Source organism: Gymnodraco acuticeps, unplaced genomic scaffold (assembly GCF_902827175.1).
Source record: "Gymnodraco acuticeps unplaced genomic scaffold, fGymAcu1.1, whole genome shotgun sequence".
NCBI lineage: Eukaryota > Metazoa > Chordata > Actinopteri > Perciformes > Bathydraconidae > Gymnodraco > Gymnodraco acuticeps.
This window is the reverse complement of record NW_022990010.1, coordinates 412243-429936: the sequence shown is the minus strand read 5'-3', so window position 1 is coordinate 429936 and position 17694 is coordinate 412243. Positions and strand designations below refer to the sequence as shown.

Here is a 17694-nt window from a genome sequence, read left to right as displayed (position 1 = left end):
AATAATTGTATTCCTATTGTGCACTCTAATCAATATTAATCAAACTATTGTTCGTTTAAATACATTTTAAGAATGACTTCTTATTTTATTTCATGTATTTGGATCTACAACAGATGATACTAATGTTTATGTCAGTAAATGTGCACTAACAGAGGCGGGGGTGTTTGTGGAAATAACGGGTACAGAGCTGGCTGCTGCCAGACGAACAGCTGTGCAGCGTCATCACAAACGGACGTCGCTTCACGTGACGCACCGGAGGAAAGGACGTCCCATTGCTCTTAAAACTCATTTCCCTGCTTCTCGTGGTTTCCTTGCGTCTCTCCATGCTTCGGGACTAAACGCAGGGAAACGACGCAAGTGAGGGAAGCAAGGATTTCATTTAATCGACCTGAGAAGCAGCCCTTGCGTCTCTCCATGCTTCCCTGGTGGGAGGGACTAGTCGCAGGGAAACGACGCAAGTGAGGGACGCAAGGAATCCATTTAACCGAAGTGAGAAGGACCTCTGGGCTGCTTCTCAGGTCGATTAAATGAAATACTTGCTTCCCTCACTTGCGTCGTTTCCCTGCGTTTAGTCCCTCCCACCAGTGAAGCATGGAGGGACGCAAGGAAACCACGAGAAGCAGGGAAATGAGTTGTAAGAGCAATGGGACGTCCTTTCCTCCGGAGCGTCACGTGAAGCGACGTCCGTTTGTGATGACGCTGCACAGCTGATCGTCTGACAGCAGCTCTGTCCCTGTTATTTCCACACACCCCCCCGCCTCTGTGAGCACACATTTACTGACACAAACATTTGTATCATCTGTTGTAGACCCCAATAAATAAAATAAGAACTCATTCTCAAAAAAGATAAACGCCATTCTTAAAATGTATAAACGAACAATAGTTTGATTAATATTGATTAGAGTGCACAATAGAAATAAAATAATTGAGAGAAGAAAAAGAGATATGTTATCTATCAAAACCCAGTTAGATTAACATTCATTGGATTGCACACTTTGTGTGTTTGTGTGGATATGTAGCATATTAACATTTTAATAGCACTTAATGACTGAATGGAAATGACAATAAATGAAAATGTAAAACGAAAAAAGCGATCATGAAAATGTTTCCAAAAAATGAATTAAATGATTTTTGACCACTTTGTTGTTCAGATATATCACATATTTGTAACTAAATGATACATGAATTGAAACAAAACACGGTATAAACTGAGGAGTGACTCCCGTGAGGTTCATGTATTGTCTTCACTCTGCTCTCATGTCAAGAAGCATCAGATCAGCGCATGCACTGCCTCGTCCAATCAGTGAGCGATACACAGTAAGGGGGCGGGGTGAGTATCTGAGGATTTCATCGGAGGATGGTCTGGTGGTTCCTCGGTTATCGCTCCTCCATGTTCGCTCCTCGCTCCTCGATCCTCGGTCCTCCGGTGTCAGTACCAGATATGTTCGGGCTACCAGATATGTTCGGGTGTATTTCCGTCGCATCCGTCATCCGTCATATACTCACCTCCCTCTGCTCCCAGCGCTCTGCTGCCACACACCGGCCGTCTGCGGAACTGCAGCCGGAGGAACTCGGGACAGCTTGTTATGTGTGTGGTGCTATGGTGGGGTCCAGGGGCGTCGCCTGAACCTGGAAACATTCGGGGCTTAGCCCACAGTGGCGGCGCTACAGTCAAATTTTCTACTGCAAGACTCCCCACACGCACATACACAATTGCGCCATCTGGTGTCACAAACAAAAAGCTTTGTTACGGCAATGGATTGTGGGAGATTCTCATAGCACGTGAGGATCTCTTGAGGGTAAGGTGCCTGTATTATCTCGGTGGACAAAATTTATGTTTTTATTTTATAAGGACAATAACGTTCTGTTGTGTTTGTTTAGTTTAATGTTAATTGTTTAATGCTCACAGTCACAGCAACATGTTTTTAGTGTGATTGGCTATTTGTTTTATATGATTTATCAACGTGATCATCAATAGCTAATCTGAGCACCAGAACCCAGCTCACGAGTCCTTTGATGCTGTCCATTGAAATGCAGGTATGTGAGTTTTGTACACCAGTTTATTTATGTTTAATATTTCACATTGCTCCACATGATGCCTCGACTACAAAGTCTTCCATGTTTCTACGCTTCTTCCTCTGTGTCACAGTTTCGGGAATATCAAGATCATTGCACAAGGCCTTGGTCTTGTCATAGACCTCATGTGCTTTCTCGTTACTTTGGTAACTTTTCAGTGTGTTCTCAACTGCTGTTTTGTAATCTACTGCCTGCACCAAGTCAATTGTTTCTTTCTGCAGGTATTCAAGCAGGCCCTGAGTGGTTGAGAGCAGTGTCTGGAACATGACAGCATGTAGATGGTACTGCATTTTCAAAGCTTGCTTTCCAGTCCCTTTGCTAGAGGGGCTGAAAGGCTCCCTAAAGTCTTGATCAAAGCAGGTTTTTGACATGCCCAGCGAACAAGTTGTTTGTCTCCTACCTCTAGCTGTTTCTGAAATGTTTGCAATCTCTGATGGTGGACAAGAGATGTGGAGAAGAAAGAGTAGAGACACTCCAGGAGATCAACGCAGGTATGTGACAGGTATAAGTTTAATGTTTCACATTGCTTGTGAAAAAGATACTACCACTATACGATCACTGAAATTTGTTGTTGACTGGACACTTATTTTGTAAAAGAGATAGCATGAGAGGATCTCTTAAGCAATGCAGCTCACGTGTCCTTTTTATAATCTGTCCATTGAAATGCAGGAAAGTAATCACCAGCTCTGAGTGATATGTTGCCGAGGGGACACTACACCGGAGTTACATAAGCAGAGATAAAGTGCTATTTTGGGGGGAACTCACCTCCTCTGGGGTCCCCCAGGAAGACTTTTTTTAAATACTGAAGTTAAAAGCATCAATCTTGTGCACTTTGAGAGCAACATTAAGAGATATGGATACATCTCTCAACACCCATATGTCAAAAATAAATCTCAGAATCAGAAACGGGTTTATTATTTAAAAACACTTCATTTTCCAATTAAAATCATAAACTATGTCAATTTATTAGAAGTTGTTAGTAATCAGATTAAACAGAAAAAAGGGATGGAAGGAGGAAATAATAATCCCTCATCTCTTGCTGTTTGCGGTTGAAATGATCTCTTTTGCTGGCCAAACATGCTGGATGGAAAGCAGTGATGTCTCACTTGCCTTGGCCCTGTATCTGCAGTCCCTAAATCAGTCATGTTACCCATTGACTCTTGTCTGTTTTGGTGTTCCTGTTCGTTGTTGTCTCCATTGTCGTTCTTGTCTGTTGTATCTCCTTCTTGTGTGTCCCTTTCTCCTGTTCTCCTTTTCTTCATCCTCTATTCTGTTTGGCTCATCTGTGATGACTGTGTAGGTAAACACAAACAAGTATGTAAGTCAATCAGTTTCCAGCTCTGTCAAATAAATGAATTTCAAGATACACACATTTGTCTTCATTAAAATGAGTGTCACCACACTGTCACAAAAGGTAATACTAACCAATTGAAAATAGTTAAATTTACATCTCTTGTAGATATCACTGTTAGAGTAGTTATCTGCCAATAGGACAGAATCATTCCTATACAAATGCAGTTTGAGTAATTCACTTAATATATTTACTTAAAACTTTAATATAGTCATTTTCACTTAATACTCTAATATAGTCATCTTTCTGCATTCAACACTAAGGAAAGCTGTACAATTTGACATGATAATGAGGAAAAAAGGCCTCCGACAATGCAGATCATTTTTTGATCATATCAATTTTAAGATGCGGGTCAAGGCTTAATATTTGGGAGCATAGTGTCCCTTGCTCCCTTTCAGGAGCCCCACTGGATTAGCTTTGATCTGAAATATTTGTATAAAAAGCTTGTTAGCTGGCTGTCCATCTCATAATGTTCACATAGTAACTAGCTGTCAATAGGAAATATCAATCAGAAGAATTATATTTTCATGCAAAATCTGTCACAAAAAGAGGTTGCACATTTAAATGCAGGTGTTGTTATGGCAACGTCAGTGGCCAGACAGCCACATGTACTGCTGCAAATACGTTCAAACATGCTGTCGACACGTAAAACAGTGGCAACTATGCCACCATTTCAGCTGACTTTTTCTCAGAAATACTGTCACATAACATCCATATATTTCAGTGCTAGGTTGATGCTTAGCTAAGCTAACTATGAAACACGACAGGACTCAGGAATCAGGATCAACTGTGTACTGTAAGGTAGCTTCTAGCTTCATGTCGAACACAGACAGTAAGTCAACATTTCCCAGAGAGCTTTCTTTGAAATCACCAAGTAACGCTAAAAAACACAACATTTAGATTGTATGACAAAGTGTTTATTTAATATATCTGGCTAGCTATAGCTACTTGCTAACGGTTTAGCTTACCCGCGCGATTCAAAGTAACGTCAACGTAGCTATAATTTATGCTTTGCTTACATGTTCGCATAACTTGTAAGTTTACTGACAGGTACATACCTTGTTCACCTGGCTCAGGTGGTGGCTCTGGGGTTGTTGTGTGAGCCACCACTTGAGAATTGCCGTCTTTTTTATTAAAGAAATGTCTAATGTCCATCTTCAGAATCTCCGCGTCCGGGGCTGACAGTTTAAAGTTTAAACATTGTCACAGAGGAGAGGTACGTACCTGTCACCCAATAAAACACGTTTATTTCCATGCAACTCTCTGATTGGTCTGGTGGCGTCGTCTTGCCTCTGTGTTGCATTCACTGAACATGGGAAATTACATTTCTGCCGTCCGTCCTATAGGTAAAGTAGGTTAATGTATTATATTATTGAGGGAGAATTTGTCCGGGGCTAAAGAAAAACATCCGGGGCTAAAGCCCCGGATGCCTACCCCAGGCGACGCCCCTGGTGCGGTCCCATGTACTTGTGCACATAAATAATGTTTCTAATTATTTACAATTACAAAATATATATATTCTGCGTTACTTTAGCCAACACTTTTATAAGGCCACTAGATTAGATAATTACGAAATGTGTAGATAGAATACATATATTTCAGGTTGTTATTTTGTCATTATGTTTAATGTTTTATTTACCTTTTAGTATTTTTATATAGTATCTGAACTTTTGAAAGGAGTTGGGAGACACACGACACATCAAATCACATCTACAGATCAAGGCGAAGCGAATGGATGTACTCGCATACTCCTAGCGTGAACATGTTTGTGAAAACGTGTGCAAAGTCTCCGAAAATCCTAAAAATAAGCTCATATTTGAATTCCCCATAAAAAAACACATCATTCAGTAAAAACAAGGCCCCACTGATCATCTACTCTCTGAGACGATTCCATGAATGTCTGGCTTGAGTTTCGGCCACCAGGGAAAGTGGACAAAAGTGCCCGAGATCAGCCTCTTAATTTACCCAGGGCCTAGTGCTTGGCTTTGGGCATGGAAATTCAGGAAACTCCCCTGAGTATTTTATTAAATATCTGAACTTTGGAGAGGAGTTGGGGGACACACGACACATCAAATCACATCTACAGATCAAGACGAAGCTATTGGAAGTACTCCTAGCGTGTGAAAATGTTTGTGAAAAATATGTGCAAAGTCTCCGAAAACGGAGCAGTGGCTGTGATGCTAGCTTTGCGGCTAGCGGTTAGTTGTTATTGTTTGAAGTTGTTGCTATGGAAACAACATGACGGAGAACAAATTAATATCTTCTACATATAATAACGGACAAAGTAAAGAATGAAGTGTAGGCTATGCCTGTTTGAAGTTGTTACTAAGGAAACAACATGACGGAGTAAAAGTATAATCTTCTACATATAATAACGGACAAAGTAAAGAATGAAGTGTCCGCTATGTTTAAATGTTCGGAATTTGACCGTGATGGCCCTCTTGAGTTGCCGTAAAATATGACGAATATGACGGATGACGGATGCGACGGAAATACACCCGAACATATCTGGTAGCCCGAACATATCTGGTACTGACACCGGGGCTGCTTCTCAGGTCGACTATTTTCATTTCCTCGATCCTCGGTCCTCGGTCTCACCGGAAGTTGATTTGCCTGCGCCATCTTGAGTACCGTCCCATGGCTCTTATTTCTGCCGGAGGACCGAGGATCGAGGAGCGAGGAGTGATAATGGAGGAGCGATAATCGAGGAACCACCATACCATCCTCCGATGAAATCCTCAGATACTCGCCCCGCCCCCTTACTGTGTATCGCTCACTGATTGGACGATGCAGTGCATGCACTGATCTCATGCTTCTTGACATGAGAGCCGTTTCCCAGCGGAGTGAAGAAAATACATGAACCTCACGGGAGTCACTCCTCAGTTTATACCGTGTTTTGTTTCAATTCCTGTTTCATTTAGTTACACATATGTGATATATCTGAACAACAAAGTGGTCAAAAATCATTTTATTCATTTGTTGGAAACATTTTCATGATCGCTTTTTTCGTTTTACATTTTCATTTATTGTCATTTCCATTCAGTCATTAAGTGCTATTAAAATGTTAATGTGCTACATATCCAAACAAACAAACAAACAAACAAAGTGTGCAATCCAATGAATGTTAATCTAACTGGGTTTTGATAGATAACATATATCTTTTTCTTCTCTCAATTATTTTATTTATTTTGTGCACTCTAATCAATATTAATCAAACTATTGTTCGTTTATACATTTTAAGAATGGCGTTTATCTTTTTTGAGAATGAGTTCTTATTTTATTTTATTTATTGGGATCTACAACAGATGATACAAATGTTTGTGTCAGTAAATGTGTACTAACAGAGGCGGGGGTGTGTATGGAAATAACGGGGACAGAGCTGGCTGCTGTCAGACGATCAGCTGTGCAGCGTCATCACAAACGGACGTCGCTTCACGTGACGCTCCGGAGGAAAGGACGTCCCATTGCTCTTAAAACTCATTTCCCTGCTTCTCGTGGTTTCCTTGCGTCCCTCCATGCTTCCCTGGTGGGAGGAACTAAACGCAGGGAAACGACGCAAGTGAGGGAAGCAAGGATTTCATTTAATCGACCTGAGAAGCAGCCCGGCAGAAATAAGAGCCATGGGACGGTACTCAAGATGGCGCAGGCAAATCAACTTCCGGTGAGACCGAGGAGCGAGGAAATGAAAATAGTCGACCTGAGAAGCAGCCCTGGTGTGGATGTGGAATTAACGGACGTGACGTTGTACGATTGAGTTGCCAGGCAACAGCTCCGGTTCATGTTAATTTACAAACTCTTCAACTACAACCGTAGTTATATTTAAAAACATGTTAGAATGCCTCACGAAATACTTTAATGCAAATTAAAATGTAAATGTGAAGGAATGTGTGTATAACAAAATACATTGGTGATCATATACTGTATGTCGGTGATAAACGAAACCGGAAACAGACGTAGGCAAGATCCTCAGCTCGATGATTGGATGGTTTAGCCGCAATGCATGCTGGGATTTGGTGTTTATGTGATGTGAAATCTGAAAACGTTTTTAAAAAATAAAATAATACTTTATTCCGACTGTGCTTGCTTTTCCCTTTGAAAGTCATCATATAACGGCATTGTAATACACGGTTCGGCTGCATTAAATATTACATATCTGCCGTAGTTCTCAGACAAACAGGAAGAACTGCCGCCAAAACTGAAAGCGTGACGTGGATCATAAATATATAAGCAATTAAACAACATCTTACATTTATTTTCACACAATACATCTCCTTGCAGTATCAACACTAATTCGGCTGACTTTTATATTTGATCCAATTGGTAGATAGGCTGTATTTACACCATAACGGTGCGCAGCTGATAGAAAGGGACACCTGGTGGTTAAAGCATGTTATTGAATTGTATTATTTTATTATTTATTAGATATTAATAGGAGGATGTGCAAAACAGACACACTAATAAGGCTTAAACTTAAACAATAAAGAGTACTTTAGGTTAAGGTCTTCTTTTTAATAGGAAAAAAGCTTTGGGGGTATAGAAGAAGAATATGGAGGGATGAAACCCTCTTTAATGGTCACACATGCAGAGCATACAGCACACACAGTGACATTTGTATCTACAGATAAATATTAAGCCTGACAAAGTACTTAACGTCTAATATATTGCTTTCCTGCTATGTTAACTATGTTCAAGCACTTATTTGTTTATTATTAAACTGATATTATACATAATGTATTATACTCTTATAAGATGTATGTAGATAGTATAAGAAATGTACCGAATGACAGTTTAATGGTGGAGGTATACACACATATTGATAGATGTCTTGTAATGCACTGTTGAGGAACCTGCGACCCAAGTTTTTCATTCATTGCATAACTATCCAATCCACTTTATTTATATAGCACATATTAAAACAGAGGGTTTTACCGAAGTGCTTCACAGCAGACATTATAGACATTATAGACATTATAATAAAATATGATATTACAATAATAGATAAAAGGCACACATAAGAATAGATAAAAAGGCATACATAAGAATAGATAAAAAGGCACATAAGGGCTATGGACAGACAAATAAAAGCACAATCGATAAAACATAGCCTAGCTCAAACTGACTCGAAAGCGAGGGAAAAGAGGTGGGTCTTCAGGCGGGACTTAAACGTTTGAAGGGTGGGCGACAATTTGACATGGGGGGGCAGGTCGTTCCAGAGCCTGGGGGCTACCGCTGAGAAGGCTCGGTCTCCCCTGGTATTTTTCTTGGTTTTAGGGACTACCAGCAGCAGCTGATCAACCGACCTCAAAGCCCTTGAGGGGGTGTACACCTGTAGAAGGTCTGAGATGTACTGAGGGGTCAGCCCATTAAGCGATTTAAAAACAAACAATAACATCTTAAAATTAACTCTAAAATGGACAGGAAGCCAGTGGAGGGAAGCCAGCATTTGTGTGATGTGTTCATGCTTGCGTGTTCCTGTAAGCAGCCGAGCCGCAGCATTTTGTACCAGCTGCAGGCGTGCCAGCGAGGTCTTGTTTAGGCCGGCATAAAGTGCATTACAGTAATAGACGCGTAGAAACAAAGGCATGAATTACGAATTACACATGTATCTCGTGCCCTCATTGGGCGTGCCGTCATTGGACGTGCATTGGAGCAGTACTTCAATGACTCGCAGCAACAGGCGGCCACTTTCACCAGTCTGCTGACGTCATGTGCGCGTTCATGTGTGTTGGAGGAGGTGCTCTGTAAGGAAGTCTGAAGGAAGGGGCGGATTCTTTTTGGCTGCGTACTTTCAAATGTTAGTGCACTCGAGCCGGTTTCTGAAACCTACCTACCCCACCTTTAATATCTAATAATAAAATAATAAAATTCAATAACGTGCTTTAACCACCAGGTGTCCCTTTCTATCAGCTGTGCACCGTTATGGTGTAAATACAGCCTATCTACAATTGGATCAAATATAAAAGTCAGCCGAATTAGTGTTGATACTGCAAGCAGACGTATTGTGTGAAAAATAAATGTAAGATGTTGTTTAATTGCTTATATATTTATGATCCATGGCACGTTTTCAGTTTTGGCGGCAGTTCTCCTGTTTGTCAAGAAGTCTTCTCAGCAGGGTTCTATAAATAGAGAATTATGGCAGATATGTAATACTTAATGCAGCCGAACCGTGTATTACAATGCCGTTATGTGATGACTTTCAAAGAGAAAATCAAGCACAGTCGGAATAAAGTATTATTTTATTTTTTTAAAAACGTTTTCAGATTTCACATCACATAAACACCAAATCCCAGCATGCATTGCGGCTAAACCATCCAATCATCGAGCTGAGGATCTTGCCTACACCTGTTTCCGGTTTCGTTTATCACCGATGTATTTTGTTATACACACATTCCTTCAAATTTACATTTTAATTTGCATTAAAGTATTTCGTGAGGCCTTTTAACATGTTTTTAAATATAACTGGTTGTAGTTGAAGAGTTTGTAAATTAACATGAACCGAAGCTGTTGCCTGGCAACTCAATCGCACAACGTCACGTCCGTTAATTCCACATCCACACCTATGATCCAGCTGCTATGATCCACACATATGGATTAACATCGATTTAATGCATTAATGTAGCCTTTGTTTCTGCTAAAAGAGGTGTCGACCAGCTGAGGAAACAAGAAAATCAGCGTAATCGTGTGTGACTCGGTGTGACTATTACAAAATAAATCATTACGTCGGGGTAGCATTTGCTTGGCATTTCTGGTTATTTCTCCACTGGTTAACATGGGTTAACAATATTGTGTAACTGTCACGTTTGAAGGGACGAAATCGTGACATCTTCACATCTCCCAGCATGGTAAATCGTCACATGTTCACGTCTTGCCGTGATACCGGGTTGGTTGGATAAAACGGAGAGAGGGTTTTCTTTAAAAAAGAAAAAGAAAAGACAGGCATTTTATTTCTTAGCCTTCCACAAAGACATTATTTTAAAGAAACTGCTTGTTCACCAGCAAGGAACAAAATGCCACACCTCCCCTCTCTTCCCAGTCAGCCTTCCAAATTCAACCTGACCAATCAGGTCACGACTCATGAAAGGGTGAGTGAAGAGTTAAATACAGAAATAAACACTGTTCTCTACATTTAACAAAATCCTAAAGGCCAAAGTAAGTTCATCATTTATCAATACCAATATTAAAGCTTCAAAAACAACAAGGTCTGCTTAAAACTGATCGTTTTTAAGCTAATTGAGACACATAAAATCACAAAATTTCTGACCAATCACATCAAAGACTCCGCCTACTCATACGGCACATATAAGGAGGCGTGCTCCCCTTTGAGCTCTGACACGAGATGGTAGGTCTGAACCAGAGCCATATAATAGAAGAGTTACGACAACGGAAGTCCAAAAACGGTTATCATCACGTGGTTCATGTAGAAGAGGATCGTTCCCCGGAAGTTCATGGCGGGCAATGTGAATGCATTGATAACAGGAGATAGAACTACGATTTTTGGTAATTATTAGTGAATAAAGGTTTTGATTTGCAATATTTATACAACAAATCGATATGTGTATGTATTTACATCAATATGTTTTTAAAAATAAAATAGAATTTGCTAATATTAAGTGATAATATTAGGATTAGTGTGAACAACTAGTTTGTTAGGCTAACAGTGCCTTGGTTAAAGAGCCTGTTGCTGTTTATTTATAGCTTTGAATTCTTTAAAACCAATATTATCTTCTTAAACTTGTATGGTAGTCAGGAGCATCACTTTCTAATGTGTATTGATATATTTAGAGGGAAGGGATCTAAAGTAATGCTTTAAAATTCAGATTAGATTAATGTCTACCATTTTCTTAAATTCATGGTAGTTTCAGTAATCCCATGGTAATTGAGGACACAAGTTATCTAAATGACTAATGTCATCTTTATGGCTTTCAGAAAGGACAGGAGACCGACAGCTGACTATCAAAGGACTAGCAGCAGCAGCATGATGATGATGATGATGTTAAATGTGTTGTTTTAGGAACATCCATTGCAAATACATGGAATTCAATAAACATTGAATAGCATATCATGCAGTTTGTCTGTGCCTTTTCCTCCGTGTTGTCCTGGTTTGCTGTGCTGCCTCCTAGTCGCCACCATGGTTTGCTGTGCTGCCTGGGGATGCTCCAATCGCTCAGAGAAAGGAGTACGAATGTACAGCTTCCCCACTGACACAGAGCGGAGGAAGCAGGAGCAATTTCACGACCAACAGCAAAAAAATATGTGATTTATATACAAACACTGCATTTGCACTTTTTCTCAAAACGAAAACCACACCATTGGGAAAGCTTAATGTTTTGTTTAATACAAAAAACAGGGAAAGGCTTGAAAAACACTGAGAGTTGAGACTGAGGGTGCAGGGTGAGGGTCTCAGTGTAGGTATTCAGGCTCCATTGAATCCCCCTCTGGTTCTTATGCTGAAAGAGGGATAAACAGACAGGAGAAAGGGTTATACACACCTATATAGCACACCTATTGGATGGGAAATTGCCTTGGGGAGATAAGGTGTGGTCTTTGTTCTCAACTGAAGTTATGGAACTTTATTATTTATGAGTTTAACAAAGTATGACAAATGGCATCAGTAACATATGTGATATGAATTTCTATAAAGTTGTCTCACATTCAGTATGACAGTGGAGCCTCCCAGCGGCAAGAGGCTGTCGGTACAGAGGAAGGAGGTGCAGCAGACCGCCGGTGGGAGAGGTCAGCACCGTGTTCCCATCGGAGACAATGCTGTTTCCCCCCGTGCCTGCATAACGGGCTGTGTCTATACTTTTTTAAACGGCATGAATAGGCCATTCGTGCCTTTGACCTTCTGGTAACATTACTGAAAATGCTCCATGCGTGTTGCTTAGTGCTAGAAGATGGCGGAGTCGGATGGCGGGGACTGTGCTTCGAAACACCCACAGAGCAGGTGAGTGAAGCCGGGTGAGGATGTGCTGTGTCCGCGGTTTTGTTTTGGTCCCTCGGTGTTACTTTGTGCGAAGGCTCCGTGGCTGCAGCCCTATCGAGACCCGCTGAAGCGTGTCAGCGTCACTGCTTGACTCCGGGAAACACCGAGGAGCTGAGCTGGCCTCCAGGCGTCCACACTGACTGCTATAGGGGTGCCCAGCAGTGGAAATAAAGTAAGGGTGTGACAATTCCCATTCAGTGGAGTAAACACACCGAAGTGAGCCTGTTGTTTGTAGCAGATTAACTTCAACACACTGTTGACGTTTGGTAAAGCATTCCTCCTTTACTACTTTCAATACTTTGAAATGTTAATAACGCCTATGCTTTATTTGCATGACTGTAACAAGAAGAATATTGCCTGAAAAGATCAAGGCACAATTCATAATAGTGTCACTATTATGATAAAATTGCGTAAAATATACAGCAAATTTTAACAAAAAAAGTTAGGCGTAGCAACATTGTTACACTACAAAGCTTTCACTGGAAACTCGACTAAATAAAGTTGCAAATTGTGAACATAAATGGTAAAAGTGAAAGTTTGTTGACTTGTTTTAATTCTGTTTTGAATATAATCTCATAAAACACATTGACTGATGTCAGTCATGTCTATTGGTTTCAATAAAGGCTGATAGTTCAACATGGGTTGTGAAAACTGTACATTTTTGGATAAATTATTTGGCCGTTTTCTCATGTTGATGCGTCACTGTGGAAAAACCCACAGGTGTGAATACTTTGATAAATGATGGTTTAGTAACCCCAGTGTTTTCAAAATGACTCCCGTACTCAACAAATGAAAGAAGTGGAATACTTCACACTTGTAGGGCTTTATAGACAAACTGTTGTTTTAGCCCTAATGTGAAAATTGTAATCTTATATTTGGGCATATTCCTCATGTAATGACAATACTGATTTGATTTGATCAGATAAAAAAATATGAGGGGCAAGAAAGTCATTTTGTAAGTATTTGTAAGTAATCATCTTACATCCATAACAATGAAAATGTGTGTTTTTTAATATTGTATTGTTTCAGCCATGTATACACAAGCCTAAATGTTCCAGAGCTTTATTTTCATTAAATATTTCATGACCTGATTTCTGCTCGGTATTATATTCTAATCGGAATACAAAAGTGAAGGATTCGAACAATGGGATTACAAATGACAGAAATGGGATTTCTGTCATTTGTAATCTGCCTTTTATTTGATTGGATGCAATTTTGGTTCTCATTTAACAAAGCATGTACATTAGGAAAGTGCCAAATAATATTAGCTGTCAGTACAAATATCTGATATCGTTTTTCTACATGTGGTGTTTGTTCAAATGTTTCATATTTGAAATTATGCCAGTAAGCTTAAATCTCAGGTAAAGTTTGTACCTTTTTAGTCTTCAAATATATTTGTATCTTTTATGTCTTTTGACATGTCTGTCCCCAGTGATGTAAACAAACAAGTTAGATTTTCTACCGCACACTGACCTTTGTTATTGCTTACCTGTAGCAGGGATGTTTCCAACACCGTGATCATGCTTCTTACTGATGGTTTACATTTTCTGTGCAGCAGCAGCAACAGCGGGTAGTCTAGACATGACATTTCTATAATGTTGTTTCTCTCCTGTGTGCAGATTTGCTCTCACTAATGCAAAGACACTGTACACCACAGATTGCATTTCCTCTTGGCTCAGTGGCATATTAGATAAAATGTCCATCACTGTATTGCTGTGTGCAGCTACACCTTGAATTAACACCAGACATTAGATATCCTCATACGGATCATATTTATATTTTCTTGAGCTATACATCCTGCTCAACCAGAAGATCAGAGCATCTAGCTCTTTCCTTATAGTGAAAAATGAAGAAAGTGTCCACAAGTTCAAGTTAAAACTATAGGAGGGTTTTATATATAGGATCCCTTGATCTATTCATTGTGACCGTACCATTTTTTTCTTTCCAGTATGGCTAACAAGAATAGCACCCTGCGCTGTACATTCTCTGCACCGAGCCACAGTGCCAGCCTCCTCCAGGGCTTGTCCGTCTTGCGTTCTCGGGGCCAACTACTTGACGTTGTGCTGGCCATCAATGAGGAGCGCTTCCAGGTCCACAAAGCTGTGCTGGCCTCCTGTAGTGATTACTTCAGGTTAGTATGAATCCCAAGACTTCTCACTGTCCATTTTTTATTTGGAAGCACTTAGCTGATGCTCTTATCCAGAGTGCTCTGAGTGAGCTGCAGATAAAATAGGACATTAAGAGCAATTCAGTTCGGGGATAAAGGTAAAGAGTGGAAAAATGTGAAATTCACAACAAGCACTAAAGGATGCGCTCACTTGTTTTTCTTTCATTTTATCTTTAATCTGAACTAGGTTGTGATTATATATGAATGTAGTATAGATGTTGTGATATTAGACCAGGTACATTGTGAGGATATAGGTGAAGCGTGAGTGTTGTTTTTTTCTACTGTTCTAGCTCTTCTTTTTCCCATTTTCTGAGGATGACATTTCATGTCATACAAGTGCTCTAACTAAATCTTGAAATGTCATACAATATTCAAATCTTGAATTTAGAAGACATAGATTTGTAAAAATGTGATCTAGCTCATTGACTTGTTCTTTTGTTACAGAGCAATGTTTACTGGAGGCATGAGGGAGGCAAATCAAGATACCATTGAGCTGAAGGGCCTGTCCGCCCGCGGACTGAAACATATCATTGACTTTGCCTACAGTTCAGAAGTCACTTTAGACCTGGACTGTATTCAAGATGTCCTCGGGGCAGCCGCTTTCCTTCAGATGGTTCCAGTCGTGGAGCTCTGCGAAGAGTTCCTCAAATCAGCGATGAGCGTGGAGACCTGCCTTCACATCGGCCAGATGGCCACCACCTTCAGCCTGTCTTCCCTCAAAGAGTCGGTGGATTCCTTCACCTTCCGCCACTTCCTTCAGATTGCGGAGGAGGATGACTTCCTGCACATTCCCATGGAGCGCCTAGTCTTCTTCCTGCAGAGCAACAAACTGAAGAACTGTAGAGAGATCGACCTCTTCCATGCCACCATCAGGTGGCTCCAGTATGACGAGTCTCGCCGGGCTCAAGCCAGCAGCGTCCTCTGCCACGTGCGCTTTCCCCTCATGCGCTCCTCTGAGCTGGTGGACAACGTTCAGACGGTGGACATCATGGTGGAGGACGTGCTCTGCCGCCAGTATCTCCTCGAGGCCTTCAACTACCAGATTCTTCCCTTCAGACAGCATGAGATGCAGTCTTCGCGGACACACATACGTTCTGAAGTCTTGTCAGTCATCACCTTTGGAGGGACGCCGTACACTGACAACGACCGCACGGTGAGCAACAAGGTGTACCATCTCCCTGACATGGCTTCTCGTCAATTCAAAGAGCTGACAGAGATGGACACAGGGTGCAGCCACGCCTGTGTTGCCGTACTTGATAACTTTGTGTACGTCGTTGGTGGACAGCACTTACAGTACCGGAGCGGCGAGGGGGCGGTAGACAGCTGTTTCCGTTACGACCCGCACCTCAACCAGTGGCTGCGCATCCAACCTTTGCATGAGGCTCGTATCCAGTTTCAGCTAAACGTGCTGCGTGGACAGCTGTATGCCACCGGAGGGCGCAATCGATCTGGTAGTCTGTCATCTGTAGAGTGTTACTGCCCAAAGAAGAACGAGTGGACTAATGTGGAACCATTGAGGCGCAGGATTTGGGGTCATGCAGGGACTCCCTGCGGGGAGAGGCTGTACATCTCGGGGGGTTATGGCGTGTCGTTGGAGGATAAGAAAACTCTTCACTGCTACAACCCAGCCTCAGACCAGTGGGACTTCAGGGCCCCCATGATTGAACCCAGAGTGTTGCATGCCATGATCAGCACCAGGGATCGGGTTTATGCTCTGGGCGGCCGCATGGATCACGTGGACCGTTGTTTTGACGTGCTTGCGGTGGAGTATTACATTCCAGAGAGCGACCAGTGGACCACCGTCAGCCCCATGAGAGCAGGACAGTCCGAGGCTGGCTGCTGCTTACTGGACAGGAAGATCTACATCGTCGGGGGCTACAACTGGCACCTGAACAATGTCACAAGCATCGTGCAGGTGTTCAACACAGAGACAGACGAGTGGGAGAGGGATTTGCACTTCCCAGAATCCTTTGCTGGCATCGCTAGCACACCAATTATTATTCCACAAAACACCACACAACGCTAACCAACCGACCTGTGACTGTGAAGACTTTACTATATGTGATCTTTACTGCCGACCACTGACGCAAGGAGTGAACATTATGTGAGCAACAGGTGGTGTGCGTTTGTGTGTTGTTCAGTCATTTAATGGAATGGCCCAAAAAGCTACTAAGCAGCATTACTCATTTGGTATATTATCATGTGTCCTTGTTTTGATCAAGAAATGTTTAATCGATCAAACAAACCTTTTTAGAGCACAATTTGATTTGAAATTACTTTTATGTAAAAGACGTCAGGATCTTAATACACTTATGATTGTGATACAGGCTTTCAAAGGACCATTTGAAAGAAACGTTGTATGCGTTACTGGGGAACAGCCTATGGGAACAGCATATAAAAAGCTAATGAGACGTTTCCTATTTATATTTAATTTCTTTGAAATTATTTCTCTTATTAATGGTAAAGATATAATTTATCTTCTGGAGTAGCATTACCTAAATAAAAAAAATTACTTACTAAAATATTATAGTTTTACCAATGAAGGGCTAAAGTTACATAGAGCACAAATTGTCTAACATTTTGAATGGAAGTCTTGAGATCTCATTCATAACACTCCGTTCGATGTCTCACTATGGGATACGCCTCCCCGCGAATGCCTCAGAAGCATAAATCTCATTACGCCAATCCTGATTGGCTGGTGATCTTGACGACCACGTCAGGGAATCCGACCACCCTTTAAGTAGCTTGCGCTACGACACAGCGTCATTCAAACACCTCTTCTCGCTTCGGAGCACATCTCTACATTTGTAGTAGCCTGGCTAGCTTAACTGTTCATAGACTGAACCACTCTAAGCTAACTTTCGGTCGCCGGACGCTTGCCGGCTACACTTGCTTCGCATAAGATTAGAATATTAACACACCAGTTAATACTCAATTCTGCCCCGCCGTTTTTTCAACGGTAAGGTTTTTGATTATTGAACAGTAACATACCAGTTATTGTTGCTTCGCAGATTAGAATATTAACACACCAGTTAATACTCGATTCTGCCCCGCCGGTTTTTAACGGTAAGGGTTTTTGATATATTGAACCGTAACATACCTGTTGTTGTTCCGTCC

General features: G+C 41.3%; 1 protein-coding gene across 1 annotated transcript; it reads left to right on the top strand.

The window, feature by feature from the left end:
• The first annotated feature begins 12159 nt into the window (after positions 1–12159).
• Positions 12160–17160, top strand: klhl26 (kelch-like family member 26). Its single transcript, XM_034213152.1, has 3 exons — positions 12160–12371; positions 14359–14541; positions 15022–17160. Exons 1-3 carry the CDS (start codon positions 12322–12324, stop codon positions 16601–16603), a joined length of 1815 nt encoding a protein of 604 aa, XP_034069043.1. The 5' UTR covers positions 12160–12321; the 3' UTR covers positions 16604–17160.
• Positions 17161–17694: the final 534 nt, after the last annotated feature.